At 36.2% G+C, this 20,858-nt stretch overlaps 1 protein-coding gene across 2 annotated transcripts in view; it reads left to right on the top strand.

Annotated features, from left to right (window-relative positions):
* The window catches only part of LOC149835992 (Glutaredoxin family protein), a 32,355-nt gene extending 11,940 nt beyond the window's left edge, over positions 1-20,415 (top strand). Inside the window, exons 2-4 of one of the 2 annotated variants that reach the window (XM_090008891.1) lie at positions 19,142-19,215; positions 19,767-19,865; positions 20,002-20,415. In XM_090008891.1, the coding sequence (XP_089865017.1) occupies positions 19,142-19,215; positions 19,767-19,865; positions 20,002-20,099 (271 nt within the window). In that variant the 3' untranslated portion in view covers positions 20,100-20,415. Of the gene's footprint in view, positions 1-19,141; positions 19,216-19,766; positions 19,913-20,001 lie in introns of both variants that reach the window. The other variant, XM_090008892.1, reaches the window with a different exon arrangement.
* Positions 20,416-20,858: the final 443 nt, after the last annotated feature.

The raw sequence follows: 20,858 nt of genomic DNA, 5'->3' as shown, positions 1-20,858 counted from the left end.
TGTTTTAAGTTAGTGACCATTCAAAATCAATTCTTACTTTAAATTATTTTGAGAATGTTAAATTGAATTATTAAATATTTTCTACATATTGTATGTTTGTGTGCTTGATCATCCTCTCTCCATAATGTATATAAGTATAGTTATTTTATGTTAGATTACTCTTGTTAGATCTTTTTGCCTGGTTCTTTTCAAGCATTGGTGATATTGAAGATCCTCTGTGTAATGGAGTGTATGATTGAACACCCTTTAAAGAAGCATAAAATGGATGAACTTTATGAAATCTATAAAAACATTTTATGTAATGGAGTTCTTCTTTGTAATTTCAAACTTATAGTGAGTTACTGTAAGTTTGAGGGGGGGGTGTTAAGATGGATGTAATCTTATATATATATATACATAATAGTCAACTTGGTTGACTAAGTCAACTAAAGTTGACTATATGTAACCATTGGAGAGGGTCTAATTTTGCTTTTTGTTTTGGAAACTGTGTTAACCTTCATTAAGACTATTTGATTAAGTCAAATCAATTTCAATTTATCGATTAAATTTTTATTCTATGTTTAATGCTTGTTGGGGTTGTGTATATTAAATCTGTAATGTGCCCCAGATCTTTGGGATGTTTTACGTAATGTTTAAAAAAGAAAAAAAAATTGCATTTTTCGAGGGTCAGTTTGGGGTCGTTACAATATTAAATATAAAAAAACATAAAAAATGAGGGGAAAGCAAGTGAAAAGCGATTTGAGAAGCACATTTCCTGTAATATAGGAAGCATGCTTCCCACAAATGGGAAGTGAGTTTATCCCTGCTTTCCCTCTTTGGGGGAAGTGTGATGCTTTTCACTTTGTAAGCGTGCTCCCTCCCCTTAAGGGGACACTTTCAGTAACTATAAGCTAGAGTATGGTCTTCTAAAATGTAGCTAATATTCTCCTATATATATAGTAATGATAGGGTGCTCTCAAAGCACCTACTCCCACCTAATAGAATCTTTAGATTTTCAAATTTCCTCAGCCATTAACACCACTTTCTTGATACCAAAACTACAGTTGAGTCAACAACACCACCCTCAATGCAAAGTGGCTGAAATCTTCCTAAAACCGTGGTCGGGAGGTGAACTACCACATTAGGTTCAGGAGCACAATGACACACAAAGTTTTAGTAGCTTCACGGTCCCCATGACCGCTATTCAAAATTCCCACACTGTGAAAGGAACATCAAGGAAGAGATTAACTATACTGTTTGGTTTCTTTTACCTTTCAAATAATTTTCAAGTTCTTTACGCAAGAACCATTTTGCAAATCCACATGCAAAACCAACTTCAAGCTCTGGCCCGCTATATTTTAATAGTGCAATTAATTTAGAAAAACCAATAATTTTAAAAAATAAATGTTGCAATACATAAAGAAAATCGACACAGGTAGAACAACACATGCTCCTGGCTAACATGGCCTGAGTGGTTCATATCTGACCACCACATCTCAAAAGTGATTTATGTATCTTTTGCAAAATTTTAGTAAACATACAAGACACACCTTGTTTCAAAACATGTTCACAATGCACATTCAAACATACAACATGAATGCACATAAAGCCAATTGCATACTCATGCGAACAGATGCTTGCAAGAAACATTATCATGATCAATTTCATGCATAAACATTCAAACATGAATATAGCAAAATTGTTCAGATATAACATACATGACACTATCAACACTCATTGGCAAATCTGATTAGATTGCTCATGCAAACATCTATCGACAACTTGATTAGATTGCTCATGCACACATCTATCGACAGCCTGACCAGATTACACATGCACAGAAGCTACCAAAACTGATTAGATTGCACCAACACAAGACTTTGGCAAATATGATTAGGATGCACAAGCACACACATTATCAAATCTGATCAGATTGCACACAGTATTATCAATGTCAAATCTGATCAGATTGTGTGTGCACAAAAAGTGTCAAATCTGATCAGACTACTCGGCAGTCTGATCAGATTACACATGTATACACATCGATACTCTGATCAAATTGCCCACGTGCAGACCGTGGCAAAAACCTGATCAGATTGTACGTGCGCAATGTGGTGCAGATCTGATCAGATTGTACCTGCACACACGCAATGCAGATAGCTCAACATCAATATTAACATAATTGTCGAATATGATAGTGTCCACAAAATGACATACAAAAATCAGATTTGATAACCACCATCAAAATGCATATATGAAAATTCAATTACAATTCACAAATTAACAAATAATCAGATTTGATAACAGTTAACAAAACACATGCAAATCCAATAATAATCCACAAATTAACAAATAATTAGATTGGATAATAGCCCAAAATAATCATGAAATCAGATTTGATAACAGTCATCAAGAATAAAATATAGTCAAATCTGATGGCAATCCTCAAATTACCACATAATCAGACTTGATAACAGTTATAAAAAATGATACATAGCCAAATCTGATGACAGTCATCAAATATAACATATGTTTGAATCTGATCACAGTCATCAGAAATAACATATAGTGAATCTGATGGTGGTCAATGTGATAATATAAAATCAGATTTGACAATGGTTATCAAATTAACATATAGTCAAATCCAATAGCTGTTATCAAAATTAGTTAATTTGATAACATTCCTCAAATTAACATGTATAAATCTAATCATAGTCAACAACATAACATAAAATCAAATTTGATAACAATCATCAGAGACACATCAATTCCTATAACAATTAACAGCAAAAACAACATGAAATCATATCTCTTGACAGTCAACAAAAATCACATCTAATCAGGTTTGATGACGATTAACAAAATAACGTGAAGTCAGTTCTGATAACTAACAAAATCACGTGAATTCAGATCTGAAAACAGCTAACTAATCAACATAAACCAGATTTGATAACAGTCATCAAACACAATATGTATTTAAATTTGATGACAGTTATCAAATACGATAAATAATCAGATTTGATAACAGTCATCAAAACAATATATAGTTAATCTAATGACAGTTATCAAATACAACAAATAATCAGATCGGCATGGCCATATATATATATACATGTATATTCAGCATGAAAAGCTATAAAAAGAAATCAACATGTATTTCATACAATAAGCATATCTAAAAAACAATAAAAGTTAAACACATGCTTAAATAGGGAAAAATTGATGGCATGCTCATGTCAAACCAAGAAAATCGACATAGACATGGGTATTTCAGGATTTAACACACTAGGAAAATCAAAAGCTCAAGAAATTACATGTATAGATACAAATTTTTGAATCAGATTTCCCTTTCTCATCTACACCTACACATGAACCAGGTTTAAACATATTTTTCCCCGTAAGAACCTAGAGAGCAACCCGTACCTTAATCGAACGTAGAAAAAGATCGGAAAAACGACGGATGTAGGGTGAGAAAGCTGGATTTCTTCCTCTTCTTTTCTTCCTTTCTTTTTTTTTTCTCTCTCTCTTCTTCGATTAGTTAGGCAGTGCCATTGGAAGGTGAGGTGCAGATGGTGAAACATGTGTGCACTGAAGAAGTTGAATTTGCGATCGAGTTACTGGCAGGTGAGGATTGCAGATGGTGATGAGCCAAAGACAACTTGTATCACTCGCTATGGTGCCTATGAATTTCTGGTGATGCCATTCGGGTTGATGAATGCTTCAACCACATTCACGATATTGATGAATAAGATTTTTTACCCTTAGACAAGTTTGTGGTAGTCTATCTTGATGACATCGTGATTTACAACAGCATGGAGGAACATGTCGGACACTTGCGAACAGTATTTCAGGTACTGAAGGAGAATGATCTCTATGTCAACCGAGAGAAGTGACTCTTCGGACAGGAGGATATCAGCTTCCTTAGCCACGTGGTGGGGCGTGGTTTGCTGCGCATGGACGGGCAAAAGATAAGAGTCATCCAAGAATGGTGTCCGCCAACCAAAGTGCCAGAGTTGCGGTCATTCCCTGGCTTGGCAAACTACTATCAGCGGTTCATCGAAGGCTACTCCCTCATTGCTGCACCCCTCACAGATTCGCTGAAGAAAAATCGGGTATGGCTCTGGATAGGAGCTTACCAAGATGCCTTCGATGACTTGAAGAAAGCCTTGGTCAGGAAACCTGTTTTACGCCTGCCAGATCACACAAGACCCTTTGAAGACCATTCAAATGCTTCAGACTTCGCCATTGGTGGAGTTATCATGCAGACAGGACATCTGATTGCTTACGAGAGTCGGAAGTTAAAGGATGCTGAGAGGCGCTACACTGTGCATGAACGTGAGATGACGACCATCATACACTGCCTCAGGACCGGGCGACACTACCTTCTTGGTGCTCAGTTCGTCGTTAAGACGGACAATGTCGCCACGAGCTATTTTTAAACACAGAAGAAGTTGATGCCCAAGCAAGCTTGATGGAAAATGTTCTTGGTTGAGTTCGATTTCACTTTAGAGTATAAGGTGGGGAAGACCAATGTTGCTGACGCTCTGAATCGCAAGGCAGAACTGGCAGTTGCCCGTGCAGAACCTTCTGAAGTTCACTTGGAGGGTGCATTGTTGGACCGCATCTGCGAAGGTATGCAGCAGGACACAACGGCGCAACACTTTGTCTCTCTGACACAAGCGGAAAAGACTCAGTGATTTTGGTTACGGAACGACCTTCTCGTGACAAAAGGGGGACGTGTCTTTGTGTCGCGGTGGAGAATCTTCCGTCATGAACTGCTTAATAAGTGTCATGATACACTATGAGCCGGTCATCCAAGTCAGGAGCAGACCTTAGCACTTCTTGAGTGCGGCTACTATTGGCCGCATATGAGAGACGATGTGGGGGTATGTGCGAACGTGCCTCGTCTGCCAGCAAGACAAGGGGACCAACCAGAAGATTGTCGGTCTCCTTGAGCCTTTGTCTATTCCATAATGTCCTTGAGAGAGCATTTTCATGGACTTCATTGTTAGTCTGCCGAAGTTAGATGGCTTCAGCTCCATCCTGGTGGTGGTGGATCGTTTCTCTAAATATGCCACCTTCATCTCAGCTTCGAAGGAGTGCCCCGCAGAGAAGACTGCGGAGCTGTTCGTGAAGCATGTTGTGAAACACTGAAGTTTACCAAGAAGCATTGTGAGCGATTGCGATGCTCGTTTCACGGGCAAATTCTGGCGTGAATTGTTGTGGCTACTCGGCTCTGATTTGTTGTTTTCAACAAGTTTCCACCCACAGACGGATGGGCAGACAAAGCGCATCAACGGACTGTTGGAGCAGTATCTCAGGCACTTTGTTAGTGTCAATCAAAAAGACTGGGTGAAACTCCTAGACGTGACCCAATTTTGCTACAATCTTCAAAAGAGTGAGTCTTCTTGCCACAACCCGTTCGAGATAGCCACGGGGCAGCAACCGCTGACTCCGCATACTCTAGCCGCACAGGAGAAAATAAGGTCATCCTTTGCCTATCAGTTTGTTTGAGACTGGCACGCGCAGACCGAACTGGCGAAGGCATTTCTGCACAAGGCGGCTAAGAGAATGAAGAAGTGGGTGGACATGCGTCGTTGGCCTGCTAAGTTCTGTGTTGGGGACCAAGTGTTGGTGAAGCTTTATCCTGATCGTACAGGCATCTTTCATAGATGGCACCACAGACTGATCAGGAAGTCTGAGGGACCATTTGTAATGCTTCGAAATTTTAACCCAAATTTTGAGGATTTTTTTTTTCATGACAGGAAACAATTCACTTTGTTGGGTTAAGCATTCACCATTCATTTCATTCCAAATGAATGATGAAATCAGAGTTCCGAATAACATGAATAACAATAATTAGAAAGTTATTATTCGTCATTTCGAGAACACAATAAATCAAGCATCTCGATCAGCACCTCATTCTGCAGTCGCTCATGATACTCTACTCTTCACCTGAAAATTAGTAAGATAATTGAAATTAGACTACAACCAGTCTAAGTAGAAAAATACTGTGATTTTGACAAATATACTAAGTAACAAGTATGCAAGGGATTTGTTTAATTACATGCAATAAGGCATGACACTAAGTATAGCATGAGAATATGAATATGACTAAACTACTGTACATTGCCAATTTCAGTTTCTAACTAGTATATATGAACACTAACCTGATCAAATCAGCAATCACAAGAATAAAGAATTTATTTCATGCTAAGTTAACTAATGACAGGTGAAAACGCAAAGTAAATAACATGAACTGAAGTATAATAGCAGGCTCAAATCAAACTCACAGATATACTGAATTTATTTTATGCTAATTTAAATAATCACATGCTAAAAGCAACTATTAATATGTTAAAGTGCAAACTTGCCAACTCTCTGCTCAACTGATGTACACAAGATGTTTTTTGTTAGTGTTTTTTTTTAATTATCTCGCGGGTACACGCGGGTCAAGGCAACTGTAACAGAAGAGAACATTCGGGTGTTTATTATGCATTGGTGTTTTATTAACCCGAACGTTCTAATTGAAATTGTAATCCTAAGGGAGCGGTCAGTAACCGAGAGAACCTCCCAAAGACCCAAACAAATAGGCGGCATCACTAACTTCTACAGAAGAATTTGGATTTACCGCCTAGGATAAATTTGGTAGTCTGGGTCTCCTAACTCCGAGAATTGAGGACCAACAAGCCATTGCTGCTCGAAGCAAGAAGCACATGTCCCCGAAGTTTTGTACCACCTACCATCTCTAAGGTAAGCCCGAATCTGAGTGGGTTGCTCTCTTATTAATTTGTATTTCCCGAAGTGTCAAGGTTTTTCATGTATCGAACCCAGTCGCTCAAAGACACTGGAGTTCCTTAAAATTTGATTTCTATTATCGTAGTAGTAGGCCTCAAATCATTCATACCTTCATAAGGTATATTAACCAAACTTTATCCATTTAATTGTGCAAACTCACTCAGAGTGCTCCGGTACGTTTAAATCGTCAAGCACGAGTGCCTCGATACCTTTAAACAAGTTAGGCGGAAATCATATTTTAATGTACTTGTGTATTCATGTTAAAACTTGAGGATCAATGCAGAATCCTTTATACCCTGGCTTGGCAACCCAAGTGTCAGCAATAACCGACCCGCAGGTTCGGTCAAGAGTTCATTATTTAGAGAGTTTCAGTTAGGTTCCCTTTTCAAGTATCTCACAAAGGATAGAGTATACGGCTTCATATCAGTATGCATTTCATCAAGCACCATCGTGTTAATATCTAAACCTAATCCTACTACATGTAGACAGTGTACAGGCATCACCAAAGTGTGAAATAGAAGTATAATATGAATTGAGTGAAAAAACATGTAATTTAGAAGTGTGCAGGAATCATAATCATCAATATTAAAATTTCCGGTATTACCCCTTTTTAAGCGCCTGTAATCAGTAAATATCATGTATTAGTTCTGACATGGTAGTTCAAAAATTAAAAATACATACTATCATGTTATGAGGATCGACACACACAACATTCATTACGTGTAACAGACTGCTAGCATTATTCATACACTTTAGACTCTATCTGCGATATGTAGTTAGCAAGGCAATCATTATAGTCTTGATTTTCTTCTGAGTTTAGTGAGTGCTCTGGTTTAATGTTTGAAAAGTAGTTTACCCAAGTACAGGTGAACACTCTGTGTACATATAACAGTGTAAATGGGCATCATATAATTTTTCAAAATCAGAAGTTACTGCATTGTTCATATGGGCTGAACACTAATGCCCTACTCATAACCGAGTAATTTTCACAGGCTTTTCCAGTAACAACAAATCAATGAGCACCAGAGACCCCCCACTTAATTGATATAGGAATAAAACACAGTACAAGCTACAACAGTTGAACCTTACAGTGGAAATACAACTTATGCAACAAAAGAAAATCATGAGACTTATCCCATACTACAGTTTGTTGTGTTATATAAGTATACTTCTGAAACCATCTACCATAAAAAAAAGTTTACTAGGTTCAGTTATATAATCAAATCTATATGCGTATAAAACATCCACAGAGTCGATTATATCCAAGAAAAACTCAGGGAAAGAGCTACCACTGTAGGTCTTAACAAAACCTTCCAGACTACATCAATTCAGACCCCTTTTAGTGTTGTTTCACACGCAGGAGTATGGATATGCAGTTAAACCAAGTTCATGGTTTCACTGCCGATCTTCCCCAAAATCAGTGGTGTTTAAATAAGGAAGCAACGACTCAAAATCTGTCACACTTGTTGAACCCAGGTTTTTACCCACACGATGACTGCACAGTTCTTATAAACCTTCTATTGAACCATAGAAGGAAAAGTTTAGCAGTGCATACCCGACATCAATACTCACTCAAAAACAAAGAAATACTTATGCAAAAATAAGGAAACCCCTTCCCCACTATCAGGAATCTAAAATCCCCAAATCGAAGATTTGGGGTTTTCGGCAAAACCAATATACCAGTGTTGTGAAAGGCGTTGAGGCGTAGCGAGGCGCTCCACCAAAAAACGAGGCGAGGCGTAAAGCGTAAGCCTCAAATTTTTTTTTGAAAACTTAAAAAATATTATAAAAAATATCTAAAAATACAAATAAATAAAGAAATGCTTTATTGATTAAATAACAATCAATAAGAAATAGAAAATCTCAAATAAGTTCTAAAAAATATGAGATTAACATATAAAAGTAACTAAAAACTGATTACATAACTGAAAAAATATATGAGATTAACCTACAAAAGTTAAAATATATGAGATTATTCTAAAAGATATGAGATTAACATATAAAAGTAACTAAAAAAATGATTACATAACTGGAAAACATATGAGATTAACCAACAAAAGATAAAATATACTAAGAAACCGATTATATAACTGAAATAACTGAAAAATATATGAGATTAACCAACAAAAGTTAAAATATATGCGATTATTCTAAAAAATATGAGATTAACATATAAAAGTAACTAAAAAACTTATTACATAACTGGAAAATATATGAGATTAACAAAAAAAAGTTAAAATATACTAAGAAATTGATTACATAATTGAAATAACTGGAAAATATATGAGATCAACCTATAAAAGTTAAAATATATGAGATTATTCTAAAAACTATGAGATTAACATATAAAAGTAACTAAAAACTGATTACATAACTGGAAAATATATGAGATTAACCAACAAAAGTTAAAATATACTAAGAAACTGATTACATAACTAAAATAACTGGAAAATATATGAGATTAACCTACAAAAGTTAAAATATATGAGATTATTCTAAAAAACATGAGATTAACATATAAAAGTAACTAAAAAACTGATTACATAACTGGAAAATATATGAGATTAACCAACAAAAGTTAAAATATATTAAGAAACTAATTACATAACTGAAATAACCAAAAAATATATGAGATTAACCAACAAAAGTTAAAATATACTAAAAAACTGATTACATAACTAAAATAACTAGAAAATATATGAGATTAACCTACAAAACTCTTATTGATTTTGTCTCAGAAGTCTTGTTGTAAAAAAAAATATGCGCCTCGGGCTTGCGCCTTGAGGCTAAGAGGGTCGTGCCTCGGCCTTTTGCCCCTCAAGGCGCATTTTTTATAACACTGCAATATACACTTGGAGATTAATACGTATGCGCAAAGCATCGTAAATCCTACACCTAAATCTCAAAATTTTGATTTGGGGATTCACGGCAAACCCAAAACCCCAATTTTTCGAGTTGGGAGTTACGACAAATCCAAAGCATGCTTGAAAACTTAGTAAATATGCGAAATCACAGTAAAACCTACCTTAGAATCGCGAATCCTTGATTTCGCTGCCGTGGCTCCAAGCGATCCCCTCGCTACAGTAGACTTTGTGCAGCCGTGGATCCGAGAAGTCCCTTCCTTGAACCGTGAACGAGAGAGAGAGGGAGAGATAATGAGAGCATGCGAGGAAAGGGGGGAACGGCAGCGGCGCTGCCAGCGGCGATTGGCCGGATAAGAAATAGGAGAGGGAGCGAGGGTGTTGGCCGAGGCCACCGGTGCGCGAGAGGGCAGAGAGGGGCAAGGCTGCGGTGAGAAGAGAAGGGAGGGGAGTCTGTTAAATAGAAGGGGCTGGGGCGACGGTTACCAACCGTGGGGGGGAGGATCGGAGTCGGTTGCTGCGTGAAAGGAAATTTCACGCAGCCGCCCCTCCTTCGCCCCTTTCATGTTTAACAAACATCGCAAACCCTCAGTAGGGTTTGCGGTTCTTTATATAATTTTTTTTTCACTGCTTTCCTTTTTAACGCACATACGGGTGCGGTTTTGGTTCGACCTAACCCGTGACCCACGACTCGCGACCCACCATATCCTAGGCGTATCCGGATTCATCCGAGGATCCGGACCCACATTCAAATATTTAACTTATTAAATATTTATTTTTTTATTTTTTTTAATATAACACATTAAAAAATTTGTGGATCCAATTACATTATTATGGATCTCTACTAACTTACTATGGATCCAGGGTCCATTGTGCTCTGTAAATCCCTTTAATAAATCCAGATCCAGGGATCCAAAGTTTTGATCGCACTCTAATTTGGAACCATGGATCCAGTTTAATATTCATAGATCCAAGCCAAATGTTTTAGATTTCCAAGCAACGTATCTCATATCCAATTTGAATTTTAATTGGATCCTTACCATACTTAAATCTCCGATGTTCAAGATCCATGTGAAGTAATGTGGATTCCAAACATCGCATAGGCTGTTACGAATTCCAAATAAAGTGTTATAGATCCGATATAGAAATTTTCTCTTTATTACTATTATGTGAAACTATGGATCCAAATAAATTATCTTGGATCCAAATAAATGTACTTTGACCCTTACGCTTTCGATTCAAGAATCCATATAAATATTAAAGTTCTGATGTCCAAGATCCAAGTAAAGTAATTTGGATCCAGACCTTCCGACCATATGGTTTAGGATTCAGACATTCGATAGATTGATACGGATCCAAATAAATGTTATGGGCTATATATATATGGTTTTTCCCTTTCAAGATCCGCTTGTAAATTTGTGGATTCGCCTAATAGATTTTGGATCCAATATTAAATTTAACCATGATTTCTAGGATTCAATATCAGAGATCCGATCCATTTACCTAAAATCCCTTATTAGTTATCCAATTAAAATGTTCGTGATCTGTTATCTAAGATTCGAATGGAATATTGAAGATCTGAACAGGATACTAAGAATCCAACATTGAATATCCAAATAGGATATATGAGATTCAAGTACGAATAAACAATTAAAACAATAAAATATCCTTGTAACAGCTTAAGGACATAAATTTTAAGTTCATTTATCTGATAAAATTTCACGGGTATTACACCATTCACCATCATCAAGAGTGGGCAAGCTGACTTACAAGCTGGACCTGCCCCCGGACTTCAAGGTGCACCCGGTGTTTCACGTGTGCAACCTAAAACCATTCTATACAGACGAGGGGGATCCAGAACGTAACGTCCCACAACGCGCTCCAATTCTGCAGAGGGCCCCGACAACACAACCGGCAGAGAAGCATCTCGGCAAGATCCTTCGTCACAAGGTCAACTACTTGGGCAAAGCGAAAAAGTATTTTGTGCAGTGGGAGGAGACAACGGAACTGACGTGGGAGCCAGCATTCTGGATGAAGAGCCACTATCTAGATGAAATCAGGGCTTACCATGAAACAAATGGCGCCGAGGGCGGCATATGATTTGAAGGGGGGAGCATGTTCCCTTGTAACCTACTTTGTACAGTTGTGTTTAGAGTCTATTTTGCTTTGGTTGAGTCATGATGTATGCTTTGAGCCACTTGTAAAATTCTCTAGGCCACCCTTGTACTTTGGTTCAGGTTGATCAATACCCTGAAGGGTTAGCCCGTAGATCTGAACTGTAATGCACCTTCGGGCAAAATAGTGAATGAATGCAAATGCGTTGGGCTTTCTTTGTTCACCCTCGTTGTGATTACCTTCAAGTGATTGCAATTTCTCTCCCTCTCTATACTCAAAGCTTCCGCAGTGGCAAGTGGGCAACCAGATAGGCTTGCAGCGGTAAGGAAGGGTCGTCGTGCCACATTGGCATGTTGAAGAAATAGGCCCACGACAGTGATATTCCTTTGAAATTTATGCATGAATTGGTTTATGCTATTTTCTTTATTGTTTGGATTTTTAGAGGAATTCGTACGAGGACTTCGGTTCTTACTCATTTTCTTAAAATTGTTTTATAGACACTAATGCTCAGTGATGTCTTGGATTAGCTTGCTGGAGACTGTGAGCCTTGTGACTGGTGTCTGAGTTCTGACATGATGGCTTAAATTGATATTGACAATTTTTTTGTCTTAGACTATTTGACAGTTTGATTAAATTAATAAAGTTTGATTTATTTCTTCAGTTGATTCAATGCACAGTATGGTTTGTGGTTTGGTATATTAAATTTGTGATGTGCCCTGGATCCTTGGGAGTTTTCCACAATTATTTAAAAAAAATCACTATTTTTACGAGGTTCAGTTGGGGTCATTACAGTTTCGCAGCATTAATGCATACTTAACAATCTTCATTTTTTGACTGGATTTACAACACTGATATGTATGCATATCAGTCCGCAAATCTGGATTGTTTCGCAGCATTAATGCATACTTAATAGTTTGCATGTTTTTTTTACTGAATTTGCAGCACCTATATATATATATATATATATATATATATATATATATATATATATATATATAAAATCTTCATAGTGGATGCAACATACATATATATGTTTGTTTACGATCTTGTTGGTGATCGCAGCGCAATTGTCTGCGATTTTGAGAATGTCCACAATATATATAGTTGTTTGCGATATTTACAGTGTTCGCAACACACACACACACACACACACATATATATATATATATAATTGTCTATAAGCTTGATAGCATTTATAACAAAAATATATATATACGCATGTTTGCGATCTTGATAGAGTTCGCAGCTGAAATAAGTCATGGACATTTATTTAATCTGTAAATTTTTAATTGTTTTGACTTCTTTGACAGTATGGTAAGACTGTTATACATGGTTCAGTATGCATTCATTAAATTGCTGCGATTGTACAATGAATTGTGTAATAAACATGAAAGATTAATTCTTTGGTAATGTTTGATCAATTGAGAGGCCATTGAGGGTCGTGAGAATGTGTTGCTTACGAAATATTAGATTGTGATTTTTGCATTGTAAAATGATTTTTGTTGGAAATTGGTTTTCCTAAATTAATTACACTGTTGAATTTGATAGGGCAAGGGTTCGAATTTGTTATTACGTATGGGTTTGCATAACTGATCTTGTGTAAAAAACTTTTAATAAATTAAAATGGTAAAAGAGACCAATCAATGTAATAATTTTCTTCCCTGGTGTTCCTCTGAATGGGTGGGAACCTTGGATGGCGGACATGGAGGTTCGTGTGCAATTGTTGTCCCCAAGAACCCGATGTTGGTTCATGTTACCGGCTATGGTTGTAGGAAACTTTCAACTACTTTGCCTGAAGGTGGTGTTATTGACTCAACTTAGTTATTGGTATACCAAGAAAGTAGCATCAATGGTTATGATATTTGATTGATGTCCCGTCATTAGGTGAGGATTCCTGATATTGGTCGAAGAACAAGTGTAAAATCCAGTAATTAAAATTGTCTCTATGTTAAATGAAGTTCAATTCATAGTTTAAATTGACTCTATGTTTGAAATGATTGATGGAATGAGAGTATTAAATTTGCAATGTGCCCTTGGTCCTTGTGAGATTTTCTGCAATTTTTTAAAAAAAAAAATCTGCATTTTTCGAGGGTCAGTTTGGGGTCGTTACAACACAGTCTTGAAAGTTCTGCTACGTGAACACCCAAGTCTTATAACAATTGTCTCAACCACATCAACTCAGAAGTCATAATTGTCATGGTATGGTATTCGGCTTTTGTAAAGGATAGGGACAACTTTTGTTGTTTCTTGCACTTCTATGATATTACAGAGTCACCTATAAAAACACAAAACTCGGTAGTTGAGCGTCTATCATTCATATTTTCTCCCCAATCAGAATCTGAATATAAAATAACTTTTAATGGGGAAGATGATGACAAAAATAAGTCATGATTAATGAAATTTCTAATATATCTAACTATCCCCATTACAACACTCGTGTATACTCTAGTTTGGGAATGTTGAAATTCACTAACAGAATGAATAGCATATGCAATGTCTGGACGAGTAACAGAAAGATAGGTAAGAACTCTAATCATTTGTCTGTATGAAGTTGGATCTTTCAGAGGTTTTTCATCATCTTTCTTCACTTTTGCATGGATGACCTCTAATGTATCAACTCACCTTTCATTAGTAAGTCCCGATCTTTTTATTATCTCAGTTGCATATTTGGTCTTTGATAAAAAATACTCACGAGGTGAATAAGCAACTTCAATTTCAAGAAAATAACAAAGAAACCCAAAATCTATCATGTCAAGGTTAGCCTTGAGGACATTTTTGATATGACTAACTCCCTGCGTAACTCCTCCTATGATAATCATGACATCCACATTGAGAATTAAAATTATTATACTTATATCAGAAGACTTAACAAACAGTCCAGTGTCAGTATAACAAGATTTAAAACTAAGTTGAGTCATCACACTACTGAAAGGATCGTACCAAGCCTTAGGAACTTGCTTTAAGTTATACAAGGCCTTTCACATGCGAAGGGCATTTTCTTGTGCCAACTGTAATCCTGGGGGAGGTTCCATATAGACTTTCTCATTAAGATTATTATTTAAAAAAACTTTTTTAACATCCATTTGAAAGATATGTTATTTTCTAATAGATGCTATAGCAATGAGAATTCTAACTGTGGTCATTCTAACTACCGGGGCAAAGGTTTCTTCATAATTTGTTGCATATTCTTGACTGTAACACTTTGTCACTAACCTAGCCTTGTATCTTTCTAATGTTCCATTATTTTTAGTTTTAATTTTGTAGACTCATCTACACCCTATGGTTTCTTCCCTATAGGTAATGATTGAATTTTTCAAGGTTTTTCTTTTTCTAGAGTTTCTAATTCATTATTCATAACTTTAATCCATTATTGATGATTCTTAACCTTATTATAAGAAAATGATTCTATATATATGAGTGGATGACCATAAGACATGCTCTATACTTGGGTTCAAAAGATTCATAGGACACAAACGTACTAGGTGTTTTGGAAATCCTCGTAGACCTTCTACTACTAGATGAATCTATGTCTTGATTTTGATAATAAGTTTCTAATGCACATGGATATGGATTTGAACTTCATTGTATGATTTTCACTATTGTTCTCATATGCATCATGAGTGTCATGATTGTCACTCATGCACATCATGAATGCCACCATCATTTTTCTCATTCATAATACCATTATCATCAACTTTATCATGCTCATCAATAAGATAAAAAAGAAAAGAATAGTTATAATGTTTCTTAGACTCGATCTTATCAAATCTATTTTGTTTTTAAAAAAAGGTAACATTTCTCAAAACATAAAGTTTGTTCTTTTCAATCCCATAACACCTAGACCCCTTTTGATTTTCGGCATATCCAAAAAATACACAAGGGATGGCTTTTGCGAAAAGTTTATCATTTTTGTTAGTAAGGGCAAAACATTTACAACAAAAAACTCTTAATCTTTTATAGTCGGGAGGAGTTTTAAACAAATTTTCTATAGTTGAAATGTTTCCAAGAATATTTGAAGGCGTTCTATTAATCAAATAAATCACCGTAAGAGAGGCTTCGGCCAAAAAAAAACTTTTGAAACATTTTTTGATATAAGAGTCCTAGTGTTTTCAATAATATGTTGATGTTTTTTTTTTCGGCTAGGCCATTTTGTTGTGTTGTATATGTGCAAAATCTTTGATGAACAATTTCATGATGATCAAGATAATTTTTTAAAACATTTGACAAAAATTCTCCACTGAAATCGGATCTAAAAATTTTAATATTTGCTTTAAATTGATTTTTAACATAGTTGTAAATTTTTTGAAAATAGTCAAACACTTTGGATTTGAATATAAGAAAATATATTCATGTATGTCTACTATAATTATCAACAAATATAACATAGTATGATACTCCCTTAGACACAACCGGTGCTAGTCCCTATACATCTAAATGTATTAACTCAAATGGTTCTTTAAAGACAAAATGACTAGATCCAAAAGGTAAGGAATTCATTTTTTCACGAATGCAATCTTTACAAACAAAATCCTTTTCATTACAATTTTCAAGAAATGGAAACAAGTGCAATTTTGACATACTAGGATATCCTAGTCTCTTATGTCAAATTTGTCTTTCTTTTTCACAAAATTACAAAAAACTTGCTTTGATAACTCTAGATCGTCCATAAAGTAGAGATCTTCACTTCTATGACCTCACCCAATCGACCTCTCGGACTAGAGATCCTACACCAAACAACCACCAGATGAAAAAGTGATCCTACATGCATGGTCAGCAAATTGAGAAACGGACTTAGTTCTCTCAAATTCAGGTCTAAGTCTATTTACAAATTGGTAGAAATGCACCATATTAATTTGTTTATTACGGAGCTCGATGTCCAAAGGGTAATGTCATTTTTGCTCCAAGAGAGCCAATTCATCTCAAAGTAGAGATAAGAGTATTGTAGTATTCTCTTATACTCGTATTTTCTTGGGTTATGGTTCGTACTTTATTTTGAAGGTTACATAACATGAGCCATATCCTTTAAAGAGTACATATCTTTGAGATATTTTCAAGCATTATTGGCATAATCAAGCTTAGCTAAGCTCACACATTTCTTTATGTCCACACTATTGATGAGTCATGCTATGATCTTAGAGTGCCTTATCTTCTATTTGTTTCATTTTTTTCATATTCGACAATGGCTTTGTTCATGTCATCTCCTTTGAGCGCCACTTATTTTTCATTGTCAACATTTGTAAACCTGAGCTTAGGTTCTTTCTCAATCTCATCCACCAAACCTTATAGACCCTTTCTTCAAATTTGATGTTTGACAATTGATGCCTACATCACATAGTTGGAGCCATTTAGTCTCACGGAAATAATGACAACGATCTCTCGGTCCTCTTCTATGGTGATGACCAAAAAGAAGAAGTTAAAGAGAGAGACAGAGAGGGTGACAAGAAGAACAATACTCTTCTTCCCCAGTCCACGAACTCACATCCACACAAAAACTTGTCAATCTTCTAAAGCTTTGATACCATGTAATGAAATGAAGGCGTTCTCACAAAACATGACCCATTAGGGTTCGTGCACAAGAGGCAATTGTAATGAAATAAAGTGCACAAACACAAAAGCCACTAACGGGCTAAATACAATAAGCCACAAAGGGCTAGCAAACAAAACTCACAAAGGGCAAGAACACATAAAAAAATATAATTGTTTTATAAAATGCTTAAGGAAAGCATTAACAAGAGAGGGGATGAAACCCTCTTTAAATAGGCCATAAGGCAGCTCAATAGAGCTGTTGGGAATCTCCCAACAACTATAATTATAGCTGTTTGGGATCCCCCAACAGCTACAATAGCTATAATTATAGCTGTTGGGGAGCCCCAACAGCTCTATAGGCTGTTTACAAAAATGCCCTTTCAGATTAGTGAAAGGGACACCAAACAGAATAATAATAATAATAATAGAGATTACAATGCTGCCCCTAATGGGAAGCTCCTATTACATAGGAAAAAATGATGAAAATGCCCCTGGTGGGGATTACTAATTTACAATCATAGGAACATAATATATATACATATAATGTATGTATATATACAACAACAACAACTACGCCTTCATCCCAAAATAATTGGGGTCGGCGATATGAACCAAAAAAGAAAATCATTCTGGGTCTTCCACATGAATCCTTCTCCTCCAATCATTTCTATCCAATGCCATGTCCTCGGTGAGGTTCAAAGCATTCATATCCTTTCCTATCATCTCCATCCATGTCTTCCTTAGGCCCTACCCCGACCTCTTTCAACTAATATATTTTCCCATTTCTCCATCCTTCTAACTGGAGCATCATTAGGCCTTCGCCGAATATGTCCAAACCACCATAAACAATATATATATATATATATATATATATATTTACATGTATATATTTTAACAGCAAGTCACACAACCGAAATATGTGTTCAAGCACAATAGCCACTAAAGGTCCAAGAGAACACATAAAAAATAATATTTTATTGAGAAGAGAATGTACACACAAATGCATAGTCTACAAGGGGGCAATGTGCCCCATATTTATATACATTCTAGCTGTTGGGGGCTCCCAACAGTTAGATTTCTAGGCCGGGGAGCCCCCAGCGGTCACATTGTCGAGGACAATAATGTCCTTGACAATGCCTATATAAGACACAAAATATACAAATAAGAAATAATGAAAATAAAAAATATGGGAAGACAGTTATGCTCCTAATGGGCAGATCCTATTACAAAGGTAAAATTACCAAAATACCCCTAAATGGTATTACCTATTACAAACACTTAATATATATATATATATATATATATATATATATATATATATATATATATATATATATATATATATATATATATATATATATATATATAGAGAGAGAGAGAGAGAGAGAGAGAGAGAGAGAGAGGCACCAACAATGAATAAATGAAGTGCTTAATACAATAGATTTAGCATATTATATAGACAAAAACAAGGGAACAAGATGCCCCAGTCTCCCATATTGCTACTGCTGCACCAAGCTAGCCATCATAGTTTTTAGTTATTGGTTAATATCCTGTGACATTGAGATCTCATTCATATTCCCAGTTATATTTGTAAGTGCAATTTATGCTCCTTTGGTTTTCCAGCTGTGTTTTTAGAAATATCTGCAAGTGGGAGGTCACATGGTTTTGATGTGATGAGTTGATCAGGTACATACCTTGGATATGAATCCATTGACTTGTTGCCTACCATGTTCATAGACTCTGGGGATCAGACTTTTGGCCAGGAGTCGCCAGTAATTATGGCTTGTACAGATGACTAGTTGGTTTCTGTACTCCCATATCATGTTTTACACATTTGTTTGATTGTTCATTCTTTGTGGCAGATATTCTAGGCGTGCTAAACGTGTTTTCAGTGAGCTGTCTGAAAAACCCTTTATTGTGGAGCTTGATCTTAGAGGTATTAAGTTGTCACAAGTTTCTTAGTTGGGATAATATTTACTATCCTGATGGGCAAGGAACCCCCTAGTAAAAGCTCTTAACTTTTTTTTAGTATATCTGAACCTCCAGATGTGACTTACATGTTTCGTTTAGTAGAAACCAGCCCTTGGATCATGTTCTTCTGATGTGTATCTCAGATTTTCCATGGGTTGAAAAATCAGTGGCCTCCAATATACTTAATTTCCTTCAAAAAAAAAACATTTTTTTACGTCAAAAAATATGATTCAAGGGTCTATTCCTACTATTTTGTCCATGTTGAACACATCCATGGGGTCAGATTTGGTGAAAACAACCTCACCCTCAGATTTCCAACTAGGGGATTCCTTACCTGTAAGGTTAGCAAATATTTTTCCTACTTAGTTGCATCCGCACATAAATTAATGCCTTTGTTGGCTATACGAGGAAATCATGTTTGGTATAACTCATGTTTCACAGTAAGATATTCTATACTTTTCAGCATCAGCTTTGGACTTCTTGTTTCTGATGGATATGAATGGCTGAATTTTTCAGATGATGGGCCTGAGATTCAGAATGTTCTTCTAGATTTAGTTGGCAGGCATACTGTGCCACAGGTTTTTGTGAATGGCAAACACATTGGTGGTTGTGATGGTTGGTTCCTGATGTGGTCACTTCTGTGGTTTTCCAGTTTCTCTTTTGTAACGAAGACTGCAGACTCATCTTTTTGTGGTTCTTTCCTACGTTCTGTTGCACTGTTCTGACTAGAGTTTTCCAAATTTTTGGTCAGATACACTTGAGGCCCTTGCCAATGGGCAGTTGGAGAAACTCCTAGGCCGAAGTCGTGAGGTAAGGCAGGAGCAAGGAAACAAGGCAGCATGGAAATGATCTATTGTGAAGTTACTAGCGATGTTGAGAGCATGCGTGAATGATGCCATCCACTCGACAAAGACAATGACCTGCGTGTGAAGATTGATCAGTAAACAATTATGTTTCTTCATTCTGCTTAACTGAAAATGACTTTTTATGTAACGTGGGCTTTCATTCTTGTGGACTGATTCTTTGTCTAAGGGTGCTCCATTATGATAGATACCCTTGATCTAGGTGCACCAGGCTTTCCATTCCAACTATTTTCTGCTTGAAATGTGGGAACTGAAATTTCCTTTTTGGATGAATTAAAAGGAATTACTTGGTTGTGTGTTAATCTAACTGATTTATGGACAGAATTATTGAGTTTGAAAAGCATGGTCAGACAGGAAATTGTCATGCTGCCGTATAGAAAGACCCGCTCCTTTTCCTCGAGTTCCTTGTTATCTTTTCTTGACAAAGACCTTTTCTTTTTGTGTAGTAGCAGCAGCAGAACTCCATTCAAAACACGTCTTTTCCAATAAAGCTTGGCTGTTTGTTTTTTCCATAATGCTGGCAAGTGAACTTACTTTTGTTGGGAGAAATGCGGAAAATGTCTGTACGAATAATTTGACACATTTTCTTAAAAACCTTACAATTTTTTATATTCTCCCGATGTCCAAACTTGCGAATATTCAAACATCGTTAGGACCTTTTTATCTTTCGCAACTGTGAATTGATGGCTTATTTTGATAAAATTGTACAGCCCGTTAGTTAGTGTAAACTCACTTAAATCCAAAA

The sequence above is a fragment of the Nuphar pumila genome, chromosome 6 (assembly GCF_984573655.1).
Source record: "Nuphar pumila chromosome 6, dmNupPumi1.hap1.1, whole genome shotgun sequence".
NCBI classification, from domain to species: Eukaryota; Viridiplantae; Streptophyta; class Magnoliopsida; order Nymphaeales; family Nymphaeaceae; genus Nuphar; species Nuphar pumila.
Note: the sequence above shows the minus strand (reverse complement) of the source record. Positions and strands in the feature narration are given on the sequence as shown.